General features: G+C 43.5%; 5 protein-coding genes and 1 pseudogene across 5 annotated transcripts; 2 read left to right on the forward strand and 4 right to left on the reverse strand.

The window, feature by feature from the left end:
* Positions 1-8: 8 nt before the first annotated feature.
* Positions 9-1,613, forward strand: LOC128301903 (ankyrin repeat domain-containing protein 39). Its single transcript, XM_053038572.1, has 3 exons — positions 9-526; positions 600-803; positions 870-1,613. Exons 1-3 carry the CDS (start codon positions 406-408, stop codon positions 1,109-1,111), a joined length of 567 nt encoding a protein of 188 aa, XP_052894532.1. The 5' UTR covers positions 9-405; the 3' UTR covers positions 1,112-1,613.
* Positions 1,614-2,017: 404 nt separating this feature from the next.
* LOC128303787 (uncharacterized) lies at positions 2,018-3,503 on the forward strand (annotated as a pseudogene).
* Positions 3,504-4,464: 961 nt separating this feature from the next.
* LOC128304002 (uncharacterized) lies at positions 4,465-5,575 on the reverse strand. The gene is made up of 2 exons (XM_053041116.1): positions 5,329-5,575; positions 4,465-5,246 (listed from the first exon to the last, which is right to left on the reverse strand). The coding sequence occupies exons 1-2, from the start codon at positions 5,405-5,407 to the stop codon at positions 4,852-4,854; spliced, it is 474 nt and encodes a 157-aa protein (XP_052897076.1). The 5' UTR covers positions 5,408-5,575; the 3' UTR covers positions 4,465-4,851.
* Positions 5,576-6,899: 1,324 nt separating this feature from the next.
* Positions 6,900-8,361, reverse strand: LOC128301163 (eukaryotic translation initiation factor 3 subunit H). The gene is made up of 2 exons (XM_053037511.1): positions 8,271-8,361; positions 6,900-8,049 (listed from the first exon to the last, which is right to left on the reverse strand). The coding sequence occupies exons 1-2, from the start codon at positions 8,343-8,345 to the stop codon at positions 7,120-7,122; spliced, it is 1,005 nt and encodes a 334-aa protein (XP_052893471.1). The 5' UTR covers positions 8,346-8,361; the 3' UTR covers positions 6,900-7,119.
* Positions 8,362-8,680: 319 nt separating this feature from the next.
* LOC128303301 (SPRY domain-containing SOCS box protein 3) lies at positions 8,681-19,099 on the reverse strand. The gene is made up of 3 exons (XM_053040215.1): positions 18,385-19,099; positions 12,270-12,528; positions 8,681-12,184 (listed from the first exon to the last, which is right to left on the reverse strand). The coding sequence occupies exons 1-3, from the start codon at positions 19,005-19,007 to the stop codon at positions 11,927-11,929; spliced, it is 1,140 nt and encodes a 379-aa protein (XP_052896175.1). The 5' UTR covers positions 19,008-19,099; the 3' UTR covers positions 8,681-11,926.
* A 1,486-nt stretch (positions 19,100-20,585) lies between these two features.
* LOC128303303 (thioredoxin reductase-like selenoprotein T homolog CG3887) lies at positions 20,586-22,356 on the reverse strand. Its single transcript, XM_053040217.1, has 3 exons — positions 22,062-22,356; positions 21,680-21,968; positions 20,586-21,598 (listed from the first exon to the last, which is right to left on the reverse strand). The coding sequence occupies exons 1-3, from the start codon at positions 22,217-22,219 to the stop codon at positions 21,437-21,439; spliced, it is 609 nt and encodes a 202-aa protein (XP_052896177.1). The 5' UTR covers positions 22,220-22,356; the 3' UTR covers positions 20,586-21,436.
* Between the last annotated feature and the right edge of the window lie 231 nt (positions 22,357-22,587).

The following is a 22,587-nucleotide window of genomic DNA, read 5'->3' on the forward strand; positions in this document are numbered from 1 at the left end:
GCGGTCGTATAGCGAATGTACCAAACAGTAAAATTCGTACGGGTAGTAACGGTTCTTTTCGTTTACATTTGAATGCGCAACAACGGTAAAGAGGTGGACAGCTGTCTAGTTGACAGTCGCATAAACGCGTCACAGCTTCCCAATCAAAACAAATACAATAATTGTTCCGATTTGGAAGGCAAAGCACAAAATCATCAGTACGCGTCGCCTAATTAGCTGCTTAATATTGTGAATAGTGACGACCGTATGTAATTTAACTTCCTGCACAACATCCGCGAAAATGTGCTTGAGCCACAGCTCCTGCGAATTCATTGCATCACATCTCTGCTTCACGTGAATCGATTCCGGCCTACTTGGTCGTTTGCTTTCTCGAATGATTTAGTTTAAACACGTTGCTCTGCCGCAATGACCGAAAAGCCGTGTAACGATCGTGATAATCATGATCACACGAACTGTTCATCGAAAGGGGTCGCCGCAACACAGTCACTGAGTGAGCTGGATTTTGACCGTGGAATCTGGAGTGCGGGTACGATTGCAAACGGGGATAGAAACTATCTCTTCCTCAGTCAACTAAAAGCTGCCCATGCATATCGTTCTAGCGATGAGTAACGAGATCGACCGCTTGGAAATGCTTATTACCAAAGGACACCTTTACGACCGGGACAGCTGCGGCTATACCGCACTACACTATGCAGCACGTAACGGGCACATGGAGGCTTGCCATTTACTCTTAGCACGCGGTCTTGGTGTAGACGAAGTAACGAACGGTGGCGCTACAGCGCTGCACCGTGCTGCAATGATGGGTAACGACAATTCATCGTTGAACGTGTTCCGTAATGCATTCATTGACTTATTTCTTATTTGTACAGGACGCTACAAAATATTGCAACTTCTGATAGCAAACAACGCTAACTTACTGCACAAAGATAGTGACGGCAAAACGGCCTTGCACCGTGCAGCAGAAGGGGGACATTTGCAGTGTTGCCAGTTACTTGTTCGTCTAAATCCCGCCCTTTGCCATATGGAAGACGTACGGAACCAGAAACCGGTTGATGTTGTGCGAAAAACTTACAAAGATTCGGACCAGCTGCGGCGCTTGTTGGCCGGGTAGCACACGACCCGGCACTTTGTTTAGTGGTACACCTTTGCTGTCTTCCCGAAAATGCTTGCGCTAAGGTGCATTATTTTGAAACGGAACGGTCCCATTATAAAATCTCTGATCTGTAGCGCCTATTTATGTTTTGCGTGTGTCGCACAAGAGTGATTTTTTTAGTTTTTAGTGTATAAATCGTATATCCGTAACCGTGTATTAGGGAAAGGTTAAAATGGATGAGATATTACTGAATAATTCTATCAAACCTACTTAGCAGTTTTCTATTTCCGGAGGATATTTGGAGTTTATGTGTTGCTTAAATTTCGAAATCGAAATATCACGCCATATAGGTTGTGTCTCGTGTAGTGTTGGGTATTCCAGATTCAGATTAATGAACCTGGCGAATCTTTGCACTGAACGAATGAATCTAAATCTCTATTCCGAAGATTCGTGTTTATCACCCGTGAACACTTCGATCTGACGGAAATTTTATCCCCAAAATCGAAAAAGTAACAGGAGCGAAGGATAAGCGTGGAGGTAACATTCTATTAATTTTCAAACCAACTGGTTTTCTGTTTTCAGATTTCCGTTACCAGGAGAGCAAGGTTTTCAAGGGTATGGGTATGGCCGAGCAAGCACAATTCACGCGCTTCCCGGTAGATGAAATGCATGAAATGTTGCATAAAATGTTTCATGAAATGTTTCATGCATGGCTCTATATTGCACTAAGCATCGTTGATAATATTCCGATTTCATCATGAGGTGTTCTTATCTGTGCGTCATTTTACCGGCACTGCAGATGTCAAACGGTGCGCTGTTGACAGGAGAGCCTTACATCAGTGCGCTTGTTAGGTTTCGTGTACCGAAGCTTGACAGCTCGGGTCGTGTGTGCTTTCATTTTGTTTTTCCGGACAGGACGCCAAAAAGAGTGCGTCATTATTTATAACCATTCGCATAGAAAAGTGGTGTGTAACGCATTGAAAATGTCCAAACGAAACGCTTGGTCACGGGGAGAAACACTCGAGCTGGTAGACATTCTGCGGACGTGCTGCATCCCATTCCTGGGCGGTACGATCAACAATCGGAAAGGCTAAATGTATCGCCAGATCGAGCACGAAATGCAGCGGCGCGGACCCACCACCAAACGCGACACCCGGCAGATAGAGCACAGGTGGAAAACCTCAAGTTTAGCTACGACCGGTACAAGCTGGAGGTGTCACAGCGTAGAAATAACGACACCGAAGCGTGGCTACCGGAACTGAAGCCGTGCGAATTCTACAAGGAGCTGGAGGACCTGTTCACTACGGTGGATCAGCGACTTGGGAAGAATGCAACGGAAGAAACATTTGAGACGTACTACGGTAGGTTACATTGTAGCCATTCAATACCATTCCATTGTGATAGCAATGTTTCCAAGTTACAGAAGAAGTATTTGTTACTGACGAAATGCAGGAACTTGCGGTAGATGACGATGCGGTTGTAATTGAAGAGATTGTGTACGATTCACAGGATGCGCTTGAGTTTGGTAAGTGCGAAGAAGCGACAGTGAGTTACGCCAGTAAAACAACTCTTGTTTACTATTCTTTATTCCCATTACACCTTTGCAGAAGAAGCCGCAGCTGCTGCCAGCAGCTCCAAAGGACAGCAACAATCGTCCGCACAACCAATCGCACCGGCACCACCACCCACTCAGAAGCGGAAGAAGCTAACGTTGGAAAATATGGACGGCTTATTGGTAACGATCTGCGCACTACAGAGAGACCACAACGATTACTTTAACCGCTATCAAATGGAATTCATCGAGAATGAGTTCGAATCGTTCCGGGAGAAGGAAAAGGAACATCTGCTACAACTCAAACTCGAGCTGGAGGTATTCAAGCAGAAGTTTTTGACTCGAATACAGAAGATTGCTAGCGGTGATGGAACAGTGGATACGGGCGGTGATGAACCGATTGCAAGCGAATCGAAACGACGCCGGGTTGCTGTTGCTAGACGAAAATAGGCTAAGGTGTTTTGTTAGTTGCTAGTGGTAATCGTTCGAACAACCAAACAGAGATTGTAATGAAAGTTTGGTCCAAGTAGTCGCACCAAGCTGTCAACGCCGTGTGTGCTGTGTGGATAAACAATCACTGTCATCCCCTAACCAAAACAGGCTTAAACTGGTTGAAAACTTACCCGGATGCTTATAGGTTATGTTTAAGGTACAAATTGTATGCATAAATCGAAAGAAATTCCCTAGATGTCGGGAAGCGGTGTCTCAAAAAGCTTGTTGAGAAAAACAATTACAAAACCATTGATCGGGACAGATGTTCGAACCGGCACGAAGGGGCCCTTCAGGTGAACTATTTGGAAATTAACGAAAAACCTTAATTATGTTTGAAAACAAGTTTGAAAATACATTTCAACGATAAAATAATACTCCCTAAGCATTACTCAACGTTTGGCCAGCAAAAATAACACGGTGCTATTATCGGCACTTCGATCCGACGGAAATTTCCGAAAATCGAAAAAGTAACAGGAGCGAAGAACACGCATGGAGGTAACATTTCATAAATTTTCAAACCATTTTCAGCATGTCTATACCCGTGATCGAACACTTCGATCGGACGGAAATTTTATCGCACAAATCGAAAAAGTAACAGGAGCGAAGAACACGCATGGAGGTAACATTTCATAAATTTTCAAACCAACTGGTTTTCTGTTTTCAGATTTCCGTTACCAGGGGAGCATGGTTTTCAAGAGGTGACACCTGGTACCAGCCGAGCATGAAATTTTCATCAAATGTTTCATGAAAAGTTTCATGAAATATTTCATGAAAAGTTTCATGAAATTTTCGTGAAATTTTTCATGAAAAGTTTCATGAAATATTTCATGAAAAGTTTCATGAAATATTTCATGAAAAGTTTCATGAAATTTTCGTGAAATTTTTCATGAAAAGTTTCATGAAACTTTTCATGAAATATTTCATGAAACTTTTCATGAAATATTTGATGAAAATTTCATGCTCGGCTGGTACCAGGTGTAACCTCTTGAAAACCATGCTCCCCTGGTAACGGAAATCTGAAAACCAGTTGGTTTGAAAATTAATGAAATGTTACCTCCATGCGTGTCCTTCGCTCCTGTTACTTTTTCGATTTTTGCGATAAAATTTCCATCCGATCGAAGTGTTCGATCACGGGTATAGACATGCTGAAAATGGTTTGAAAATTTATGAAATGTTACCTCCATGCGAGTTCTTCGCTCCTGTTACTTTTTCGATTTTCGGAAATTTTCGTCGGATCGAAGCGCCGATAATAGCACCGTGTTTTTTTGCTGGCCAAACGTTGAGTAATGCTTAGGGAGTATTGTTTTATGGTTGAAATTTATTTTTAAACTTGTTTTCAAACATAATTAAGGTTTTTCGTTAATTTCCAAATAGTTCACCTGAAGAGCCCCTTCGTGCCGGTTCGAACATCTGTCCCGATCAATTGTTTTGTAATTGTTTTTCTCAACAAGCTTTTTGAGACACCGCTTCCCGACATCTAGGGAATTTCTTTCGATTTATGCATACAATTTGCACCTTAAACATAACCTATAAGCATCCGGGTAAGTTTTCAACCAGTTTAAGCCTGTTTTGGTTAGGGGATGACAGTGATTGTTTATCCACACAGCACACACGGCGTTGACAGCTTGGTGCGACTACTTGGACCAAACTTTCATTACAATCTCTGTTTGGTTGTTCGAACGATTACCACTAGCAACTAACAAAACACCTTAGCCTATTTTCGTCTAGCAACAGCAACCCGGCGTCGTTTCGATTCGCTTGCAACCGGTTCATCACCGCCCGTATCCACTGTTCCATCACCGCTAGCAATCTTCTGTATTCGAGTCAAAAACTTCTGCTTGAATACCTCCAGCTCGAGTTTGAGTTGTAGCAGATGTTCCTTTTCCTTCTCCCGGAACGATTCGAACTCATTCTCGATGAATTCCATTTGATAGCGGTTAAAGTAATCGTTGTGGTCTCTCTGTAGTGCGCAGATCGTTACCAATAAGCCGTCCATATTTTCCAACGTTAGCTTCTTCCGCTTCTGAGTGGGTGGTGGTGCCGGTGCGATTGGTTGTGCGGACGATTGTTGCTGTCCTTTGGAGCTGCTGGCAGTAGCTGCGGCTTCTTCTGCAAAGGTGTAATGGGAATAAATAATAGTAAACAAGATTTGTTTTACTGGCGTAACTCACTGTCGCTTCTTCGCACTTACCAAACTCAAGCGCATCCTGTGAATCGTACACAATCTCTTCAATTACAACCGCATCGTCATCTACCGCAAGTTCCTGCATTTCGTCAGTAACAAATACTTCTTCTGTAACTTGGAAACATTGTTATCACAATAGAATGGTATTGAATGGTACGATTGAACGATCGTCACTATTCTCAATATTAAGCAGCTAATTAGGCGACGCGTACTGATGATTTTGTTCTTTGCCTTCCAAACCGGAACAATTATTGTGTTTGTTTTGATTGGGAAGCTGTGACGCGTTTATGCGACTGTCAACCAGACAGCTGTCCACCTCTTTACCGTTGTTGCGCATTCAAGTGTAAACAAAAATGCTGCAGATAGACGGAAGGATGCTGCGATTTGGCGAAATGATTTATTTATGAGAGCCATCTAGTTCTCAACTTCGTGATGATCATGGCACTAGATTTATGAGAGCCATCTATTTTTAAACTTCGTGATGGTCATGGAGATTTATGAGAGCCATCTAGTTTTAAACTTCGTGATGGCCATGGAGATTTATGAGAGCCATCTAGTTTTAAACTTCGTGATGGTCATGGAGAATCATGAGAGCCATCTATTTCTTAACTTCGTGATAATCATGGCACAAAATATATGAGAGCCATCTATTGTTCTTTTTCGTTCAGGATTCGATGGATGCTCCACGCGTGTTCTTCGCTCTTGTTACTTTTTCGATTTTCGGGATAAAATTTCCGTCCGATCGCGGGTGATAGACATGCTGAAGTTGGTTGAAAATTTTATTGAATGCTACCTCCACCCGTGTTCTTCGTTCCTGTTACTTTTACGGGTAAATTTGTGTAGTCAACCCCCATAGGGTTTGAAGTTATGCTGCACATGTTTGTGGCACTATGGGCTCAAATTGGTCATGGGATGGGAAAAATTAAAAATTTGTTGGGGTTTTTTTAAATTTTTGTTTCCGTTGGCCTTATGCTAAAAAGCAATGCTGTTAATGAATGATTATGATAAATTTAGGTAATATAATGTTCATATATTATATATTAAGTAATGAACTTTTAAAATATTAATGATATCTCAAGGATTATTATAAAAGTAACAACATAAGAAATTTTATAAATATTTCTTCGTGTATTATAAATGGAAAACATTGTTATAACATATTTTTGATTAGTCACATATCCATATATTTGATTTCCACTGTTTTTCATTTAAATTACTGTTTTAAACTACCACTGCAACCGGAACAAAAATTAAAAGAAACTTTTATTTTTATTTTGCTCTGCCATGACTGCGCTCATTCTGTAGAGTCATCTAAATTGTGTCAAGGGTAGCTTCGAACCCTATGGGGTGGAGGGGGGACTACAAAAATCTTTTGCAACTCTTCAAAAAAGATTCATTAAGCACAAGCATTAACACTAGTCTCGAGATCTAGATCTCATCAATGTCGTTGCCCAAGGGCTCAAATCTTATGGTGAAATGCAGCTGCAAACAACATTTCACCATGAACGCCAATAACCCAGCCGCGCACACCATCGCCAAGTTTTCGAATGTATAACAAACTTGTAATCGATCCAATGTTGGTCTGTCCCAGACACTTCTGTAACTTTTACTCGTCACAAAAGACTGGTTCATTTTCGTATATTAGAATAAACACCTTCCTTCGCGGTCCTCCTGCCCGTCTACGTAAACTTCCTCTGCTTCACCTTCACTCAATCGATTGGAACGTTCGCACGATGGCTAGTTGGGCGTGAAATTTGTTGCACTTCTCACTCTTTCCAAATACAAAGTTCGTCGATTCTACTGCTTGTTCTCCTTTGCATTCTGAAGTGCCTGCGTCATGTACAGCTTGGCCAACGATTGCGAACAGAATTGAGAAATATGCTGCGCGTACGTATTGATCTGCCCGGATACGATCATCGGATTCAGCCGGGTCGGGACCGGAATCGGACGGAACAGTTTGTTCACCTCCTCTTCCGGCACGGCCTGCTCGCCCTTCGCAACACGGGCTGCATTTTCCTGCGCATGCTTCGCTAGCATCCGGTGTTTTTCCTGCTCCTGCCGGATAGCGGCCTGCTGGTATTTGTTGAACTTGGTCGCCTCATGATTCAACTCATCCACCCGATCCATCATGCACCGGAGATGGTTCTCCAGCACGGACGCAGTGCCCAGGTCGAGAAAGTGAGTACCTTCCTCCTCCGGAACCATCTCGGTCAGTTCCGACATCATGATGTTGCACAGTGCCGAATTCTTGATCACTATCGGGATCTCGATGAAAAGATTCTCGTACCCGACCTTCAGATTGCGCAGCGCTTCCGGCGTAAAATCGCGCTCCTTGTACATCGCGATGGCCTGCGGCGTCAGGCGGTACGCTTTGAGCGTCAAGAATCCACGGGCCGACTTCTGCGTATCGTAAATCACGACCACCGACTCCTCGATGCTTGTCTGATAGTGGTACTGTGATTCCAGCAGTGTGCTGGACAGAAAGTTACCCACATCCGCACTCTGGTACCAACCTACATGGAAGTGGTCCACATTCACGCGCCGCAAACGGCGCATCATCGTCAGCTGGTACTCTTCCTCATCGATTGTCTCGTCCGACTTGGGGAACGGGAAGCAGTTAGTAATTTCTAACCGATCATCGACTACTAACCCGAGCAGCGCGCCCTGGGCCACTTCCATATTATTCAGCGACTCTTCATGGCAATGTTTTACCATTTTCATCGCCGCCTAAAACGAGGAAAATTGGAAGACAGCGAATGAAAATATTGTACCGCAGCTTCATCATCGTTGACACACAACCGCACACATTCACAGGCACATGCGCAGCCACGCTAGGCGGCTTTCTTGCGGTACATGAGGAGCATGTTTGGATGCGTTTCGGTACACCAGAAACAAGTTTAAGCTATTCGTGAGGTAAAGAAACAATGGAAGCACCAGAATACACTTACCAGGCCATCGCACTGGACGTGGGAAATGGTATTATCGATGGGTTGTGAACGAGCACGATTTCCACGACTTGCCATCTTTGCGAGTTTTAGAAGAAGAAGTACGTGTGAAGCAAAAGGGGGACGACAGCTGTCAGTTTTGACAGCAGCGAAATCGGTTTTCGCCCAACAGCTGCTCGATCTGCTCGAAAAGCCACAGCGCCTTTCGCCTGGGGTAATTTTTCATGCTGCCCAAAAGCCACAGATGAATCAATTTCATATTGATCGTTTAAAGCAAATTCTAGACTTGATTTAGTGGGTTTGTTTTATTAATTTGTATTCATTCGTATTACGGCTTTGGTAATATCGTTTCTTCATCGATAGCAGATTGAGAGATGCCATAGATGAAATAAAGACAGCATAAAGACAATGAAGACATTTTGAAAGACTATATTAACTTACTTAGTAGTAAACAAAAAAGTAAATACAACCATGCACCATGTTACATCAGTTCGTAGCTTTATGTATTTTTTCGTTCTCTGTAATGTTTTGCTTGCATACAGCAAACTAGAATTTAAATGTTTCATTCACCTGTCGATGATTCTTCGTGTAAAAGCAAACTCACCCTCACCCAGACCCATCCTATGTTGAGTTTTTTCTTCTACATCCTTTTTCCAATAGCGCACACACTATTGATCCGAGATGGGATTCCGAGAGCGAGATGGAACCATTTCCTAACCTATATGCAATAAGGAATGTGTATGGAATATGTATGCATCACACCTCTGTGGCTGTGTTTGTTACTTCAAATTTACGTGAACTGCAGAGTAACGGCTAGCGAGACTACTAAGAGCTGACACATGTTGACACACCTAGGTATATTGTTATTCTTCTATCTTCCTGTACACAGGATTGATGCATTTTCGTCTGCACACTATTGCACTTGCGATGGCCTATCGGTTCCGATCGGGCACAACCTGATGGAATTCAGTTCTAGCTTCTGTACAGCTCATGTAAAATAAAACCCCTGCATTTCCACCATCGCTCAGCTGACCAGCCCAGAACCGGAAACGGAAAAGTGATTCCTGTGCATTAATTTCAAAACGGAAGTACCTACATGTATTCCGCTTCCCGTCAATCGATCCCCAACCTGATCTTTTTTTTCTTTATAAATACGTTTCATTGTTATCGAAAATGGGTTTGTTCTGAACGTTCTCTTACTAATTCATTCTCCCGCAAGCAAGACGATGCTGTTTTCTTTACACGAGAAAATTACTTCCATTAAATAGACATTGATTTTTTTATCTCCTTCCAGCACTAAGGACAGAAATGACAGTGTGCTGCAGAGGTTCGACACAATGTACAATGTTTTGAATTAAGTAGCTTATAATGAAAGTTTTTATATATATAAAAGATTTTAGATGGATTTTAGATTATGCCCCATTTATGCTACATCTTGTACAACAGGCATGACGGGCGCAACTAATGTGGCTTAAGCATACTCGGCTACACAACGGAAAAAAACAAACAACTAAGAAATAAATAAACACATCACATAACGCCATTCAAATAATTCTACTCAGTGTGCGCTTACGAGATCAACTATTCGCCTTTGGTGGAATGTTCAATTGGCCTTAACAATTAGAGATTAGGGCAAAGAAACGCTCAAGTTCCACCTAATCTTGATGTTTACTTCATGTTCCGTGTTCTAGCTCGTCCCTGCTCTGTTCTGTTCTGGATCAGGAAATAAGGAGATAAACATAAAATTAACAAACACCCTAACTAAGGTAACCACAATACTGTTGTATCATTCCTTAATACAATAAAACCCATTTCTTTTCCACATACGAAGCACATTCAATGATACAAACACACTTGCACACACGCTCACACAGTTTTTCCAAAATGTTTCCCGTTTTGCCAATGATTCGGTGACGAATTTCATGTGGTAATTTTGCGCCTAAAACCAGTTTGCCAAAGTAGAAATAGTTAGAGAGGTCCTTATCTGACTAAAAACACCCATGGGAAGGGAACCGCAGGCTCACACCGTCATCCGGTGATGAGAAACGGGTGAACATCGCGCGATTCTATCCCCCTAACCGGGTTCATCCACCACTCTTCTTATTTACCCTACATAATTTTGCCTAACCTTCCAAAGGTACCCGAATGTGTGTTGCTTATTATGCTTATTTGCCTTAAATTTCCCGTGCCGTCCTTTCGGTCGGTATTATTATCATCATCTATAGCTTAAATTCCAAAATTCATAGTTTACATTTGTGCTCCGTTTGGGACGATCGTGCTGGACGCCAAGGTGCTTGCGCACAGGGCGATCGAGCCGATCGTGTCCCGTTTTTTTAAATTTTGAAACAGAAGACAATACATTAACGGAAAAAGAGTTTGTTTTTCTTTGTTTCTTTGTTTTGGGTTCGTTTTCTCTTTTTTTGGGGTTTCTATCGACTAGATCTTCTGCGATCAACGTCTGAATTCTACCGAATTTATCGTTCGTTTTTAGTCATAAATTTTGATCGACTCACATTCACGCTGGTTACCGTTTCTTCTTTAGATAAGATCATCTTAACTTAAGTAAAGAAAAATAAATGAACAATTCTAAATAATGGTAAATCTTGTAGAATTCTAAAAAACAAAAAATGTTTTCAAATACAAATATAAAACTACGTATGCACACTTCACGACATATGTAAGCTTCCTTAAATATTGGGAGATTGGAACTGACCTACGAACAAATGGCTCCCATAAATAATTTAAAAATATTTAAAGAAGATCGAATTGTTATAAATAAAGTATTTAAATGACTAGTAAACAATAGCAGATGGATATCACAATAGAAAATAAATTTAGTACACCTAAAACAAAACGGTTCCCGCACACTTCTCATTCAATCTCATTTACGCCCAAATTCATCACATTCTCGCGTTCACTCACCATAACTCACAATTACTTCACCCATGAACACTAATTTTGCCACTCAAGATTTTATCCCCTCTTTTCGCTATTTGGTATAGTATTGGGGAGGTTACCAGCAAAATGTGCACTGGCTACAATGCCAATAATTATGTACAGAAGGACACGGAAATTCAACGAGGCGAACGAATACAACCAACTGCGTCTTTTCCCCTTGCTTTTTGTTCCTATCGGCGTGTAGCGTGTAGTACCTTCAACCCTATTGTATGGCTAAGTCCAATCCTAATATCCTAATGCTTCCCTACGCAAATATTCCCTACTGATGACTGACTGCTACGCTCTTTGGACTAGATTTCCCTTATTCATGGTCAGCACAACCGCAACCGTGTGACTGGGTCCTGTGACTAGAATGACTAGAATGTTACTCGCTTTGCAACTTGAAACGAACCCTTCCGCGAGAGGGACTCGATCTGTACGTAATTGCTAAAACGGAAGGCAATACAAAACAAACAAGTGCTTAAATTCGTTAAGGAACCAGCGGCTGACTAGACGATAAGTGTGAGACAGTCCAGACTCTGTCCGAAAACAGGCCGGTACGGGGTTTACTAACAACTTAAGCATTATTTCGCATGATCGGTAAGGAACGAAGCAACGTGTACGAAAACAAATAGAAGAACATAACAATGAAATAGCCTACCCAGCGCTACCGGTGGGCGCGGGTTGTCTATAGCAATTCTACTACCATTGTCTTAGCGATCTCAGTAAAGGTACTGATCGATCAGGTGCAGCTCCAGTGGCGTTACCGTCGCATTACTCTCCGTGACCGCTTCCGCTAGATAGTTCTTGATGAAGTACGGCAACGCTAACCGGTCCAGCTTGTCCCGCGTGTTAATGTGCTTTATAATGATGGCCCGGCAGCGGTCCTGAAGGTTGACAAAGTCACGGCGCGTTTCCGACAGTAACATTTCCGTTTTGGCTGCCGTCGAACAAACGATCGGGTAAAGTGGTTCTCGGACCTAAAGAGTAAAAGAAGGCGAGGTGTCGTGGATTATCTCTGGTAAGAGAGAGAAAGAGAACATTTTCAAGGATTCGTTTTCGTACCTCATTCAATCCACGGAAGGCAATACCCAGGCATACGTCATCCTTGTAGTACGTCAGCGTACCGGCAATACCGTCAAACAGCAGACCGATCTTTGTCGGTTGGTTCTCCTTGAAGCGTTTGGTGTAGTTACGCGCGACACCACCATGCCAAAGGAGTCCCTTATGCGAAAGGCCCCAACCGTTCCGATCCTCGCCGAGCAGATTGGTGAACATGTTTACGTGTAGGCGTGCTTTCTTCGTACCGATTCCAAACATCATGCTGCGTAGAATAAAATATAGGGGAAATATTACGTTATTAGAATAGGCGAATCTTCCACGGAAAAGGTTAAGGATGTGGGCAGTAGGATAAGGTAAAGGTAGAGGAATATAAGATCACTACAATTTCGGTGAGGTAAAGAACATAGGAATTGTCAAAGGTCCAATATCACTGTGGATCACAATAATGAACTCAATCCTTTGTAGAGCTTCGCTATTACGCTCACTAAGCTTTGGAGGACTAGTAACGTCATGAGGACACGAAATAACTCAGCGCGTAGTGTCCTGGTAAATTGACAGACAACAGTCGTAGCGGCTGTCGGACAGCTGAGCAAGTGGGTAATATGGTGCTATAAAACTGTATTCTAGAGAGAAGCATTGGTAAAAACAACTGTTCTCCATCGCACAACCCCAGTCACTTATTCTACGGCATGTTTTCGGACTACCCTACTGCAATAAAACTAATCCCAACCTCAACCATTCGCAAACATAGACCACTTCGAACTCGTGCAAAGCAAACATCACGTACAACCCCCCATCGGTAAGCGTGGTGTGGTGCACACGCCATACGATGCAAACATGTGACGGGTGAAAAACACAGGCCACCATCATTCTATTTTCCATTTTATAACACACAATCAAGCACGGTGTTGGTTGGAAGTTTCGAAATGGATCGTTTCGGAAGGCCAATACATTTGCAATCCAGTTGGCGACTTTGCCATAAATCTGCATTTAGATAAGTGCAAAGGTAACTGAACCTTGTGTGAAGGAAGCACGTCTTGAAGATTCGAATCCACCGAACATCCTTCCATTGCCTATTATTGCGATGGAAAACGGAGCTCATTGGTTCCGTACCCATTCGGAATAATTAATGTAATGGTGGAAGGATTCCCCACCGAAAGGATACACCAACGTTGGCGAAATCTCAGCCTAAAACGCCTGTTCTTTCAATTACGCTCAAGCACCAAGGCAATACTTTTCCGGACTTTTCTTTTCGATTTTAGCTAACCATTTTCATTACATCTTCAACAACCCAGAACCATTTTGCACCGTACACACCGAACACTTATGAATATACAACGCGATCAAAGTGTTCATTTCGGTATATCCTTTTTAATGTTCTTGCCCAATACCAGGCAACATGAAGGTGAAGGGCACCTAGGTCTATTTCTGGTTTCGGACAAACGAACGAACGAATGTGAACAATCTCCTGAACCTGCTTAAGTATAAGTTTGCAAATTGTTCTCGTCGAAATCCGATAAACCAGACAGACAGACTTTAGAGTCGTATATTTGGCATCTCTTGAGTTAGACCCACCATCTGATTTCGGGAGCAGTCTCGATATAGCCGCTTAACCGGACATTATTAAACCCCAACTTTATCGATTAATTTCCGTTTAATAAAGCGATGAACAAATACCCGCACACCATCAGACCTTGCCAGGAAATGTGCGCCAAGTTTGTGTTCAAGTGTCTATAAAATCTTTAAGACATAATGTGACCCGAAGAAGGTGAACAGAACATCTTCAGACGGGCACGTTTTTTGCAAGCATGAAGCAGCGTTGCGTACGGTGGGGATAGGGGCCTGTTTATTATTTCAGACGCATCCTTACGATTGTCGGCGGGGCGGGGGTATGTTTTTGTGTTTGTCTCGGAAGAGATCTGAAAAGGGCGTAAATACGGTAATTTTAATTAAAAATTATATTAACTCATCCTTGCGTGCCGCGAAATGCCACCACTCTGCCGTGGACATGGATCTGCCTCAGAGAGGTTCATTCTTGGATGTGGAGAGAACTCGAAACGTATTAAGGCAGGGTTTTTCGCGTAAAGTTTTCCAAAACAGCATCAAATTTATACAAAACAATTGCAGATAATGCACATACATTATCGTTTTGAGTAATATAATACACATTCTTTCACTGATGGCCACGACCAATTGCTAGGATTTCCGGGGATATAGTTTGCAGCAGTTTATACAGCATTTTAATACTAATTTGCAATTCGAAGCTATAATCTCATGCCAACGAAATAAAATACACAGCAAGCACACTGACTGAAGTTTGCCTTTAGTTTATTTACTGAATGCCTTTGCAATTCTCATTTGTCACATCTCTCACCATCTTTAAAAAATCTAGTAAATAATAAAACAAATATTTACATTATTTTGATGGTAAAAAATTACTTGTTTGTTGGTGATTAGTAAGCAATATAAAAAAAATCGTTGAGATACCAAACATCAGACCATGCACTGCTATACTGCTATGCAAAACCATCCTCAAACCAGATGTGCCTACCAAACCCAAAGCACAGCCTGATTTCAAAAGAATAGACTTCCCCCTTTATGTCGCATATAATAACCGCCGGAAAGGGAGGATTGTGCAGGGAAGTGACAAAAATTCCAAAATGTGTTCTAAAAACCGAACAGCAACGATCCAAACTATTGTAACACGAAATTAACAGTTCCCACCATGCACTGCCAATCTATTCAACGGGCGGACGGCGACACGACATCTCAAGGGCCGCGCCACGCTTCATTCGCCACTTTAACGTGACGGAACAGAAATTTTGTCCTGGGGTTGTTGGAAGTCTCGACATTCCATTTTTTTTTTCGTTGTTGTATTTGTGCACTTTTCGCTTCTCGGGGACGGCGATAAATCACAATGAATTTTTTAAAAACACCTTCCAGTGCAAAGTTGTGCCGCATACTTCACTGTACCGTGTCAACAAAATGCCAAAGCCGAAACCGGAAGCATCCTTATTAAGTATGGATGTAAAGGAAACCGGCACTCGAGCCTTGTTCGGGTTGTTAGAGGGCATTTCTTGCTGACACGAACGAATTTTTACAACCAAACCGAGGATTCCATTCTATCGACAACTTTTCCCAGTCGCCTATAGGAGCACGAAACGCAAAAATACAACGATTTATAGCATCAATTAGAGCGTCTGGAAAGTGCTAAACCACACAACCTCGTTTCTTGCGCCATCGCCCCCAACGTGTTCCAGTCGGCGGGTCCGCCTTGCGGTCATTAAAATAATTCCCGGAAGATGCTAGACATGGCTGCGAACAAGGGGCGATGGGCAATGGACTATCGAAACCGTTCGATCGGAAACAGCAACTTTCCGGTTGACAAATCGATTGTTTGGTGTCCGTTTTCCTTCCAGCAGAAGAGTGGGTTGGGTGCATTATGTAGTTTGTCTCGTTGTAAAAGTTCTGCCAAATGTCGACGGCAGAGTTCTATCTGAACACACAATCCTTGGCGTCTCTCTAATCCACTATAAGAAGCGGTTCAACTATCTTAAACCCGATGGTGTAAATTGACAATTGATTATGATAAATTACTATTCACGTTAAGACAACAAGCACATGTTGATTGCTGCTGTAAGCTCCTTTTTTGTGCTAATTTTTGCTAATGCTAATCATGCCTTGCACGCTGACCTTTTCGCCAGAGAAATATGAACTCATTTGGCGTATTTACGATATTGTTCTGTTTGCTGCAAACTTTTGGAAACCTACGAAGGGATTGGATATGATAAGATATAGTCATTATCCAACAAGAAGCGTGGTTCAATAAAACTACACTCTGCTTTTGACGAAAAAGTACATATGCTAGATGATTAGAATCTACAATATGGCTCCAAACTTCAACGGCGTATCTAGAAAAGTTTACCACATTATACGTCCCCAGCTCACTATCTAACTCACTTTCAATCCACAAACCACACAGCACAAAGTAAGTAAATTCCATGTGATTTCGATGTTTATCGTTCAGAAAAGCAACGACACCGTACACACCAAATTACTCTCTCGCCGTTGCTGATGCGGCAAAATGCGTAATAGACAGAAAAGGAAAGAAAACAATACGGCCGAGGGTGAACATATAATGCCCCAACCGAACCATATCACTATCTAGCGGGAGTTGTTTTGATATCGTAGCATTAGTTACTAGCTTTTCTATCGCGCGAGAGGTCGAGCGCTTAAGGTGGACGAAAAACTCGCAAAAGAAAGTTTGTTACTGCGCGTGTGGAAACTTTTACTCATTATTTATGGATGTGTTGTGTGCCGAATATGGTAAGGGAACTAGAAGCATGCTAGAACAAATGAAGAACTAAGTTCCTGTGTTCCCAAAACAACTGAACCTGACTTAGTTTTGTGAAAGGTTAATACGAATTTCTTGTTGTGACATTACATTTAAGTGGCTCAAAGGATTCTACACCAAGTTAAAGGGCGACAAATTGGGCCACTGAAGTCGGTCCAAAGATTATTAGCGATTCAAACTATGTTGAACTAATTCCAGACGTTTGACCCAATAGTGGATGAATGGATGATCCGGAATCCGGGTGCTTCGGAATCTAGAAATGTGGATAATCCAATCAACACTAAGCCTTTATTCTCTAATTTATTCATCTTTATTTAACGATAACTCCACAACTAAGGCACAGTTAGCTTAAAATATTTATCCAAAATAGAGCAACTTCCAGAGACAGTTTCCAAGTTGAAAACGAATTCTCAAAATACGGATAGAATACCTTAATTGTGTTAATAGTGCAGATTTAGTGTCCCATACGATGTCACTGATACCACCAATTTATCTCCTTTACTATACTTCAAACTACAACTCTACTAGTTGCGGAACTATTCATGCCTAATCAAACTCCCAGCAAACGTCTACAGCGATGTCTCATTCTTCCAAACCATTCAGTGCCCAAACTTGTGCCAAAACAAGAAAGTAAAACCGAAGAATACACCCGCCGATGTGGCAGCAACATGGTGAATCAACAAATGGACGAAACGCGTGGTCGTCTGTGGTGTTTTGTTTTCGAAACCGTGTGCTGGATGTCCTTTTGGCAGCGAGCCGTCGCTCGACTGGACATCGACATCGGTCCTTTCTTTTCTGCCCACTGTGTTAGTGTCTGCACGGGGACGTTTTTGGGAAACCAATTAGTAATCAACTAAAAGGAGAGCAGAAAGAAAACAAGCAAATCATACTCCCGTAGACGTAATACAACCGCGAACCACGAAAAGCTACGTTGTGCTGGTCGTACAAATATTACACCAGCAAGCAGAAAAAAAGTGGAAGAATTGATGGAGGACATTGGGGTTGCTCTCTTTGCGGTACTCTTCCCACGGCCTCGCGGTCGCGGACGCCTCCTTCCACGCCAAGACAAAAGCGGCGAAGGCGGATAAATAGACAGAGTTTTCCTACCCATGGCAGTCGACGACGACATTCGCCTCGACGTATCATGTTTTTCCCGCTGGCACAATGTGCGTTGCTCCCTTTCGGTTCTGCACCGAAACGAACCAACACAGGCAGTGGGAACTATACGTGGCTCGTTGCAGTTCTCGTTTCACAGGTCCCTCTACTGTGTCTTCTGCGTTCTGTTGCGTGTGTCTGCACGTAACCCACATTTCTCTTGATGAGAACGTGGGTTATTCTGCCCGCCATTCGACGGCAGGAAGTCGAACAAAACAACTTCGTAGACACCCCCGCTGTCGGGTACGACGACGACGACGACGACGCGTACCACGATGCTTTGCCGTGATGGATTTATGATTGTTCCTGACAAACTGACATGATGGGCAAGGGTGTTGTGTTGCCAGGAACGGGACAGAACGGGATTGATAACAGGTTTTCCTCCCATTATCGATTTTTACAGGGTTCACAGGTACAGTAGATATTGCGGATATTGCATATATTCCATATATTATGTATATATGGATATTGCGAGCACAACTTATCGTAAAAACTTGCACAATTTAGTGAATGCCAAATCGCTCAGCCTGTTTACGTACGGGCCCATCTTTTGTTAAACCCTGTATCGACCTTCCCTGGATGCCCGCAAGGATGTTTGGGTAGACTCACCTCGTACCGAAGACACGCTGCGACAGGCTGATTTCCCAGTAATACCGACCGTTGTTTAGTACGCGCGTTCCACGGATTCCGGCCGTACCTTTGCTCCAATTCGGATGGAAGTACACCCGCCGATTGTCCGACCGGCTCAGCCACACCTCTTTCGAGCGGTCGCGCTTGTTCCAGCTCCACATATCTTCGCAACCGTTTACCAGTGGCCGTTCGTGTTCCGCCTGATTATTGTTATCCAGCGCCAGTGTGCAGGCGTTGCAGGTGCTGGCGTCCATCGGATGACGGCCAGATGTGCCGGAACCGTCCTCCAGCAGCAGCAGCCCCGAATTCTGCTCACCGTCCGAATGTACCGAACCCGCCTCGGACGAGGAGGAGGAAGAATTCGACGAGAGGGAAGAGTTGGAAGCGTTCGGTTCGTTGGTGGGGCCAAGGCCACCACTCCGGTTCTCGTTGATCGTCATCAGCTCGTCCTCGTCGCTCGTCCCGGGAGCCACAGCCGCTGGCACCCCACCCGGGCCAGTCGTTGTCGTCGTCACCGTTCTACCCGTGCCGATACAGCCCCGCGACGCGTTTGCACGTACTCGGGCCCTGTGCGAACGCGGTGACGGCGGTCTAGCACTCATGCATTCTACCGAACGTTACCGGGTAGTCAGTAGTGATTGTAGTACTGCTGCGTTCTGCTACTGTCACCGTACGCACCACCGTCCCGGTGGTGCATCAGTTCCGCCCGGTTGCGGCGTGTACGGCGCGGACGCACACCCACCCCTGTACCGAAGCCACTGTGGCCGCCGCCACCACCGCCACCGCCACCGTAACCACCGTACTTGCCACCGTCCTGATGGCCGTGGGTCGGGTGTATTAGGAACGAGTTGTAGCACCGCAGCACGAGCTTGTTCAGAAACACGCAAATGTTTTTCAGAAACAGCAGTATCAGTATCAGAGTCATGCGGAGACTTTCGTGTACGGTCCGGTCGTAGAACACGGTCACCGTTTCGGGTATCGCTCCCCCGTACCACTGCGCCGGGGGAGGAAAAACGCCAAACAGGTTGTGTCACAGGCCGAAGGGGAACGCGGGATCACTTCCAACTCACACGAACTACACACGCAAAGTCACACCTTTTCGACAACGACCCTCCTGCTAAACTTTCACGTTATAGACGAATCGTTAGCTCACTAGGCTCCTTAAGCTAACTATCGTTCACGTCCACCGTACGGGACGTTTCCTTGGAAAATGCACATCGTTCCTCACTTCGTTTGCAGACAGCAACCAATGCGCCATCGATTTTCCTCTCGATGTCTCTTTGTGTGTATGTATGTGTTTGTGTGGTTTCGTATTTAAAGGGCTCTTTCTTCCTTTCTGCACTCGCTTGGTGTGGAAAAGCAGCACGTCGGGTGATTGCTACTCTTCCCCGTGGCTACTGCGACGGCGCACAGCCCAACATGTCTCTGTGTGTGGCTGTTGATTCATCCGGAGCAATGCAAAACAACGGGGGTGGTGAGTTTGCTGCCGCACAGCAGCTCAATCCGGTTCCAAAACGGGAAATGTATATATATTAAAGAAGCTTATTATGCAAAACAAAGAACAACAAACACTGGACACTTGTTAATTGCCTCTTTTGGTACACCGGAAACACCGGCGTACGACGCGCTTCCAAGTGCTTTACCACCGATTTACAGTAATTTGCAATCACCCACGAACGATAAACACGACCCACTGGATGGCAACGTCCAATTTTACGCCTTGCAGAACTCAGGGGCTAAAAGCAGCAGTATTCAGTCTATAAGGATAAGAACGCTGCTAGTATTGGTGTCGATTCCGCCACACAACACACACACACAAACACTAAACTCTTCCCAGTGACGAAGGGATGAAAATAAGGCCTTTTTGCTATTCGCCCCCTTTTCCACCCTTGTAACGTACGGGGGTGAATTTAGCTATACGCACTGTGTTTCCCGGTTTGTACACCCCCGATCGATCACGAAACCAGTTTTGTATGATGGTGTAAGTGTACGCACTTGCGATACACATACGTTCGTGTGGTATTGAAAGATTTGTTTTGGAAAAATAGATCCACGGTTAGGGTGTGCGAGTAAGGAAGAATACTACGCAAGGAGGTGTAGGAAATGCGCTACTATGATCTTCGATTATTGTACTTTTGTAATGTTTTCATTTCAGCAAATTCATTAAATTATTATTTTAATAAACAGCACATTTCATTCTGCTTATACGAATTATTTCGTAAACAAAACGTATACAATGCTTATATAAAATCAAATTTATACTCGTGCATTGAAATGTTTCTAGCATATTGAGCCCTTTAAAAAATATTCCTGGCTAACGGAACATTTACGAATGATCACAAAACCATCGTTGCTCCGCTGATCCTAAATATAACCGTATGGCTGTACTCTCACCATTTCTCTTATCATCTTACTGTTCTCTCCCCCTTCTTATCGCTTAGCAAACAAACACGTGAACGGCGTGATTAATCACTTCGACCATTTCAGATGCAACATCGTACGAGTATCCTACTACCTAGAGTTAGGGCTTTTTGGTAAATTATTTTATTCAATTCTACCACGGATACGAAAACACACCTGTTCACCGCACTCTACCCACCGAATAGGATTGCCTTACAACCTAGCCTAACCAGACCGTGTGTGTTGTGTTTGCCACCTTATTGTGTTCACATTGCAGGGTGTAAAACATGTTGAATAGTTATGAGTATCTAGCTCGAATTCACGAAAAGAAAAACATGAGTATTTTTGTCTTAATTCATGCAAGGAGATAAAAAAACAAACAAATATGTATGTACCATTGGGTAAACGATTGGGTAGAATGGTATACAGACCACTATAGCAAAAGTAAAAAAACAGTATGGAGTTGCATGAAAAAAAAATCTTCAATTATCAAAAGCTCAACTCAACTCAACTTTGTTTCGTTACTGTACATTGAAACGTAAACTCAAGGGGCAACTAATACAGGAGCTTGTAACAAACATAAAAACAATTACTCCGTGTAACGGAATGGGAAAATGCCACCGGTTCTGGCTTATTTCACGAAATCAGGATTTGGTTCAATCTTGTTGGCAAACTGTAAATGATTATCGATGATTTGGAACATTTCTTGTGGCGCAGGAAACCGGCCCGTGTCCAACTTGGACCATACTGGCACATCGTTCAACGTTATCTCGAATGCACCGGACGATATGAGCTAAATATGGTTGCGATAGAATGACCATAAAGAACAACGTTCGATTGGTTTGGTTTGACCGGAAGGTTTATCTGTACTTACCTGAGCTTCCAGCGTGTTGCCGAGGAAGAAGATCATCATCGATGCGTACAGTTTGTTGTTGAAGCACCATCGCCACCAACCGGCAAACGGATTTCCAATGAACCGGCCGATATCGTAGTTCGACATCAGTGCCGCGATCAGCAGCAGCTTCGTCACTAGCAGGACCTTCGACAGCAGCATATTGAACCCGGAAGGGTCATAGTTACCGCCCCGGATCGTAATTTCCGGGTACTTTTCGCGAATTATGTTATAGTAATCATCGAACGCCTTACGATATCCGCAGGAATAGCTGTGCCGAACGTGGGAAGGGAAACAAAGCATTAGCCGTGTGCAGACGGGGTCCCGATTGGTCTTGCATCGATCGATCAGCTGGAAAACTTACCAGTACAGGAACGTCATCGTTGCGCCGTACCCGCCAACATCTTGGCTGAACTTGGTAAGTGGTATTTCTTTCTCGCCCTCAACCATGCTCACAGCCAGACCGGCCATCAGCATCGCTGTTAGGAGCGTAAAATGTGACCGCACGAAGGAGCGTAACATTTTCCAGCTGCGTAGTTTGAAGTTCACCCGAGGATGCACAGGGACAACCGGATTTCTATTCTAATTAGCTTAGCCGACGCGGTCCCCAAAAATGATACGAGAAAGCAGACCTGATTCAATCTTTTTTACTTACTGTCGCTTTTGTCGCTTTTTTTTATTTATACATGATAGGCTACAGCTGTCACATTTGACGTTCTGTTGACATTAGCATTGCGTAGGGCTTGGTCTATGCAATACAGTTGCGTGCAACATTGTGGTCTATGAATGTTGCTGGCAACATTTAGAACAATCTCAGCGTAAGATCCTTACTAGCCAAAGCAGCACGCTTACACTTGCTCTGCCATATATGATTGTTAGATAGCGAGAAC

The sequence above is a fragment of the Anopheles moucheti genome, chromosome 3 (assembly GCF_943734755.1).
Source record: "Anopheles moucheti chromosome 3, idAnoMoucSN_F20_07, whole genome shotgun sequence".
NCBI lineage: Eukaryota > Metazoa > Arthropoda > Insecta > Diptera > Culicidae > Anopheles > Anopheles moucheti.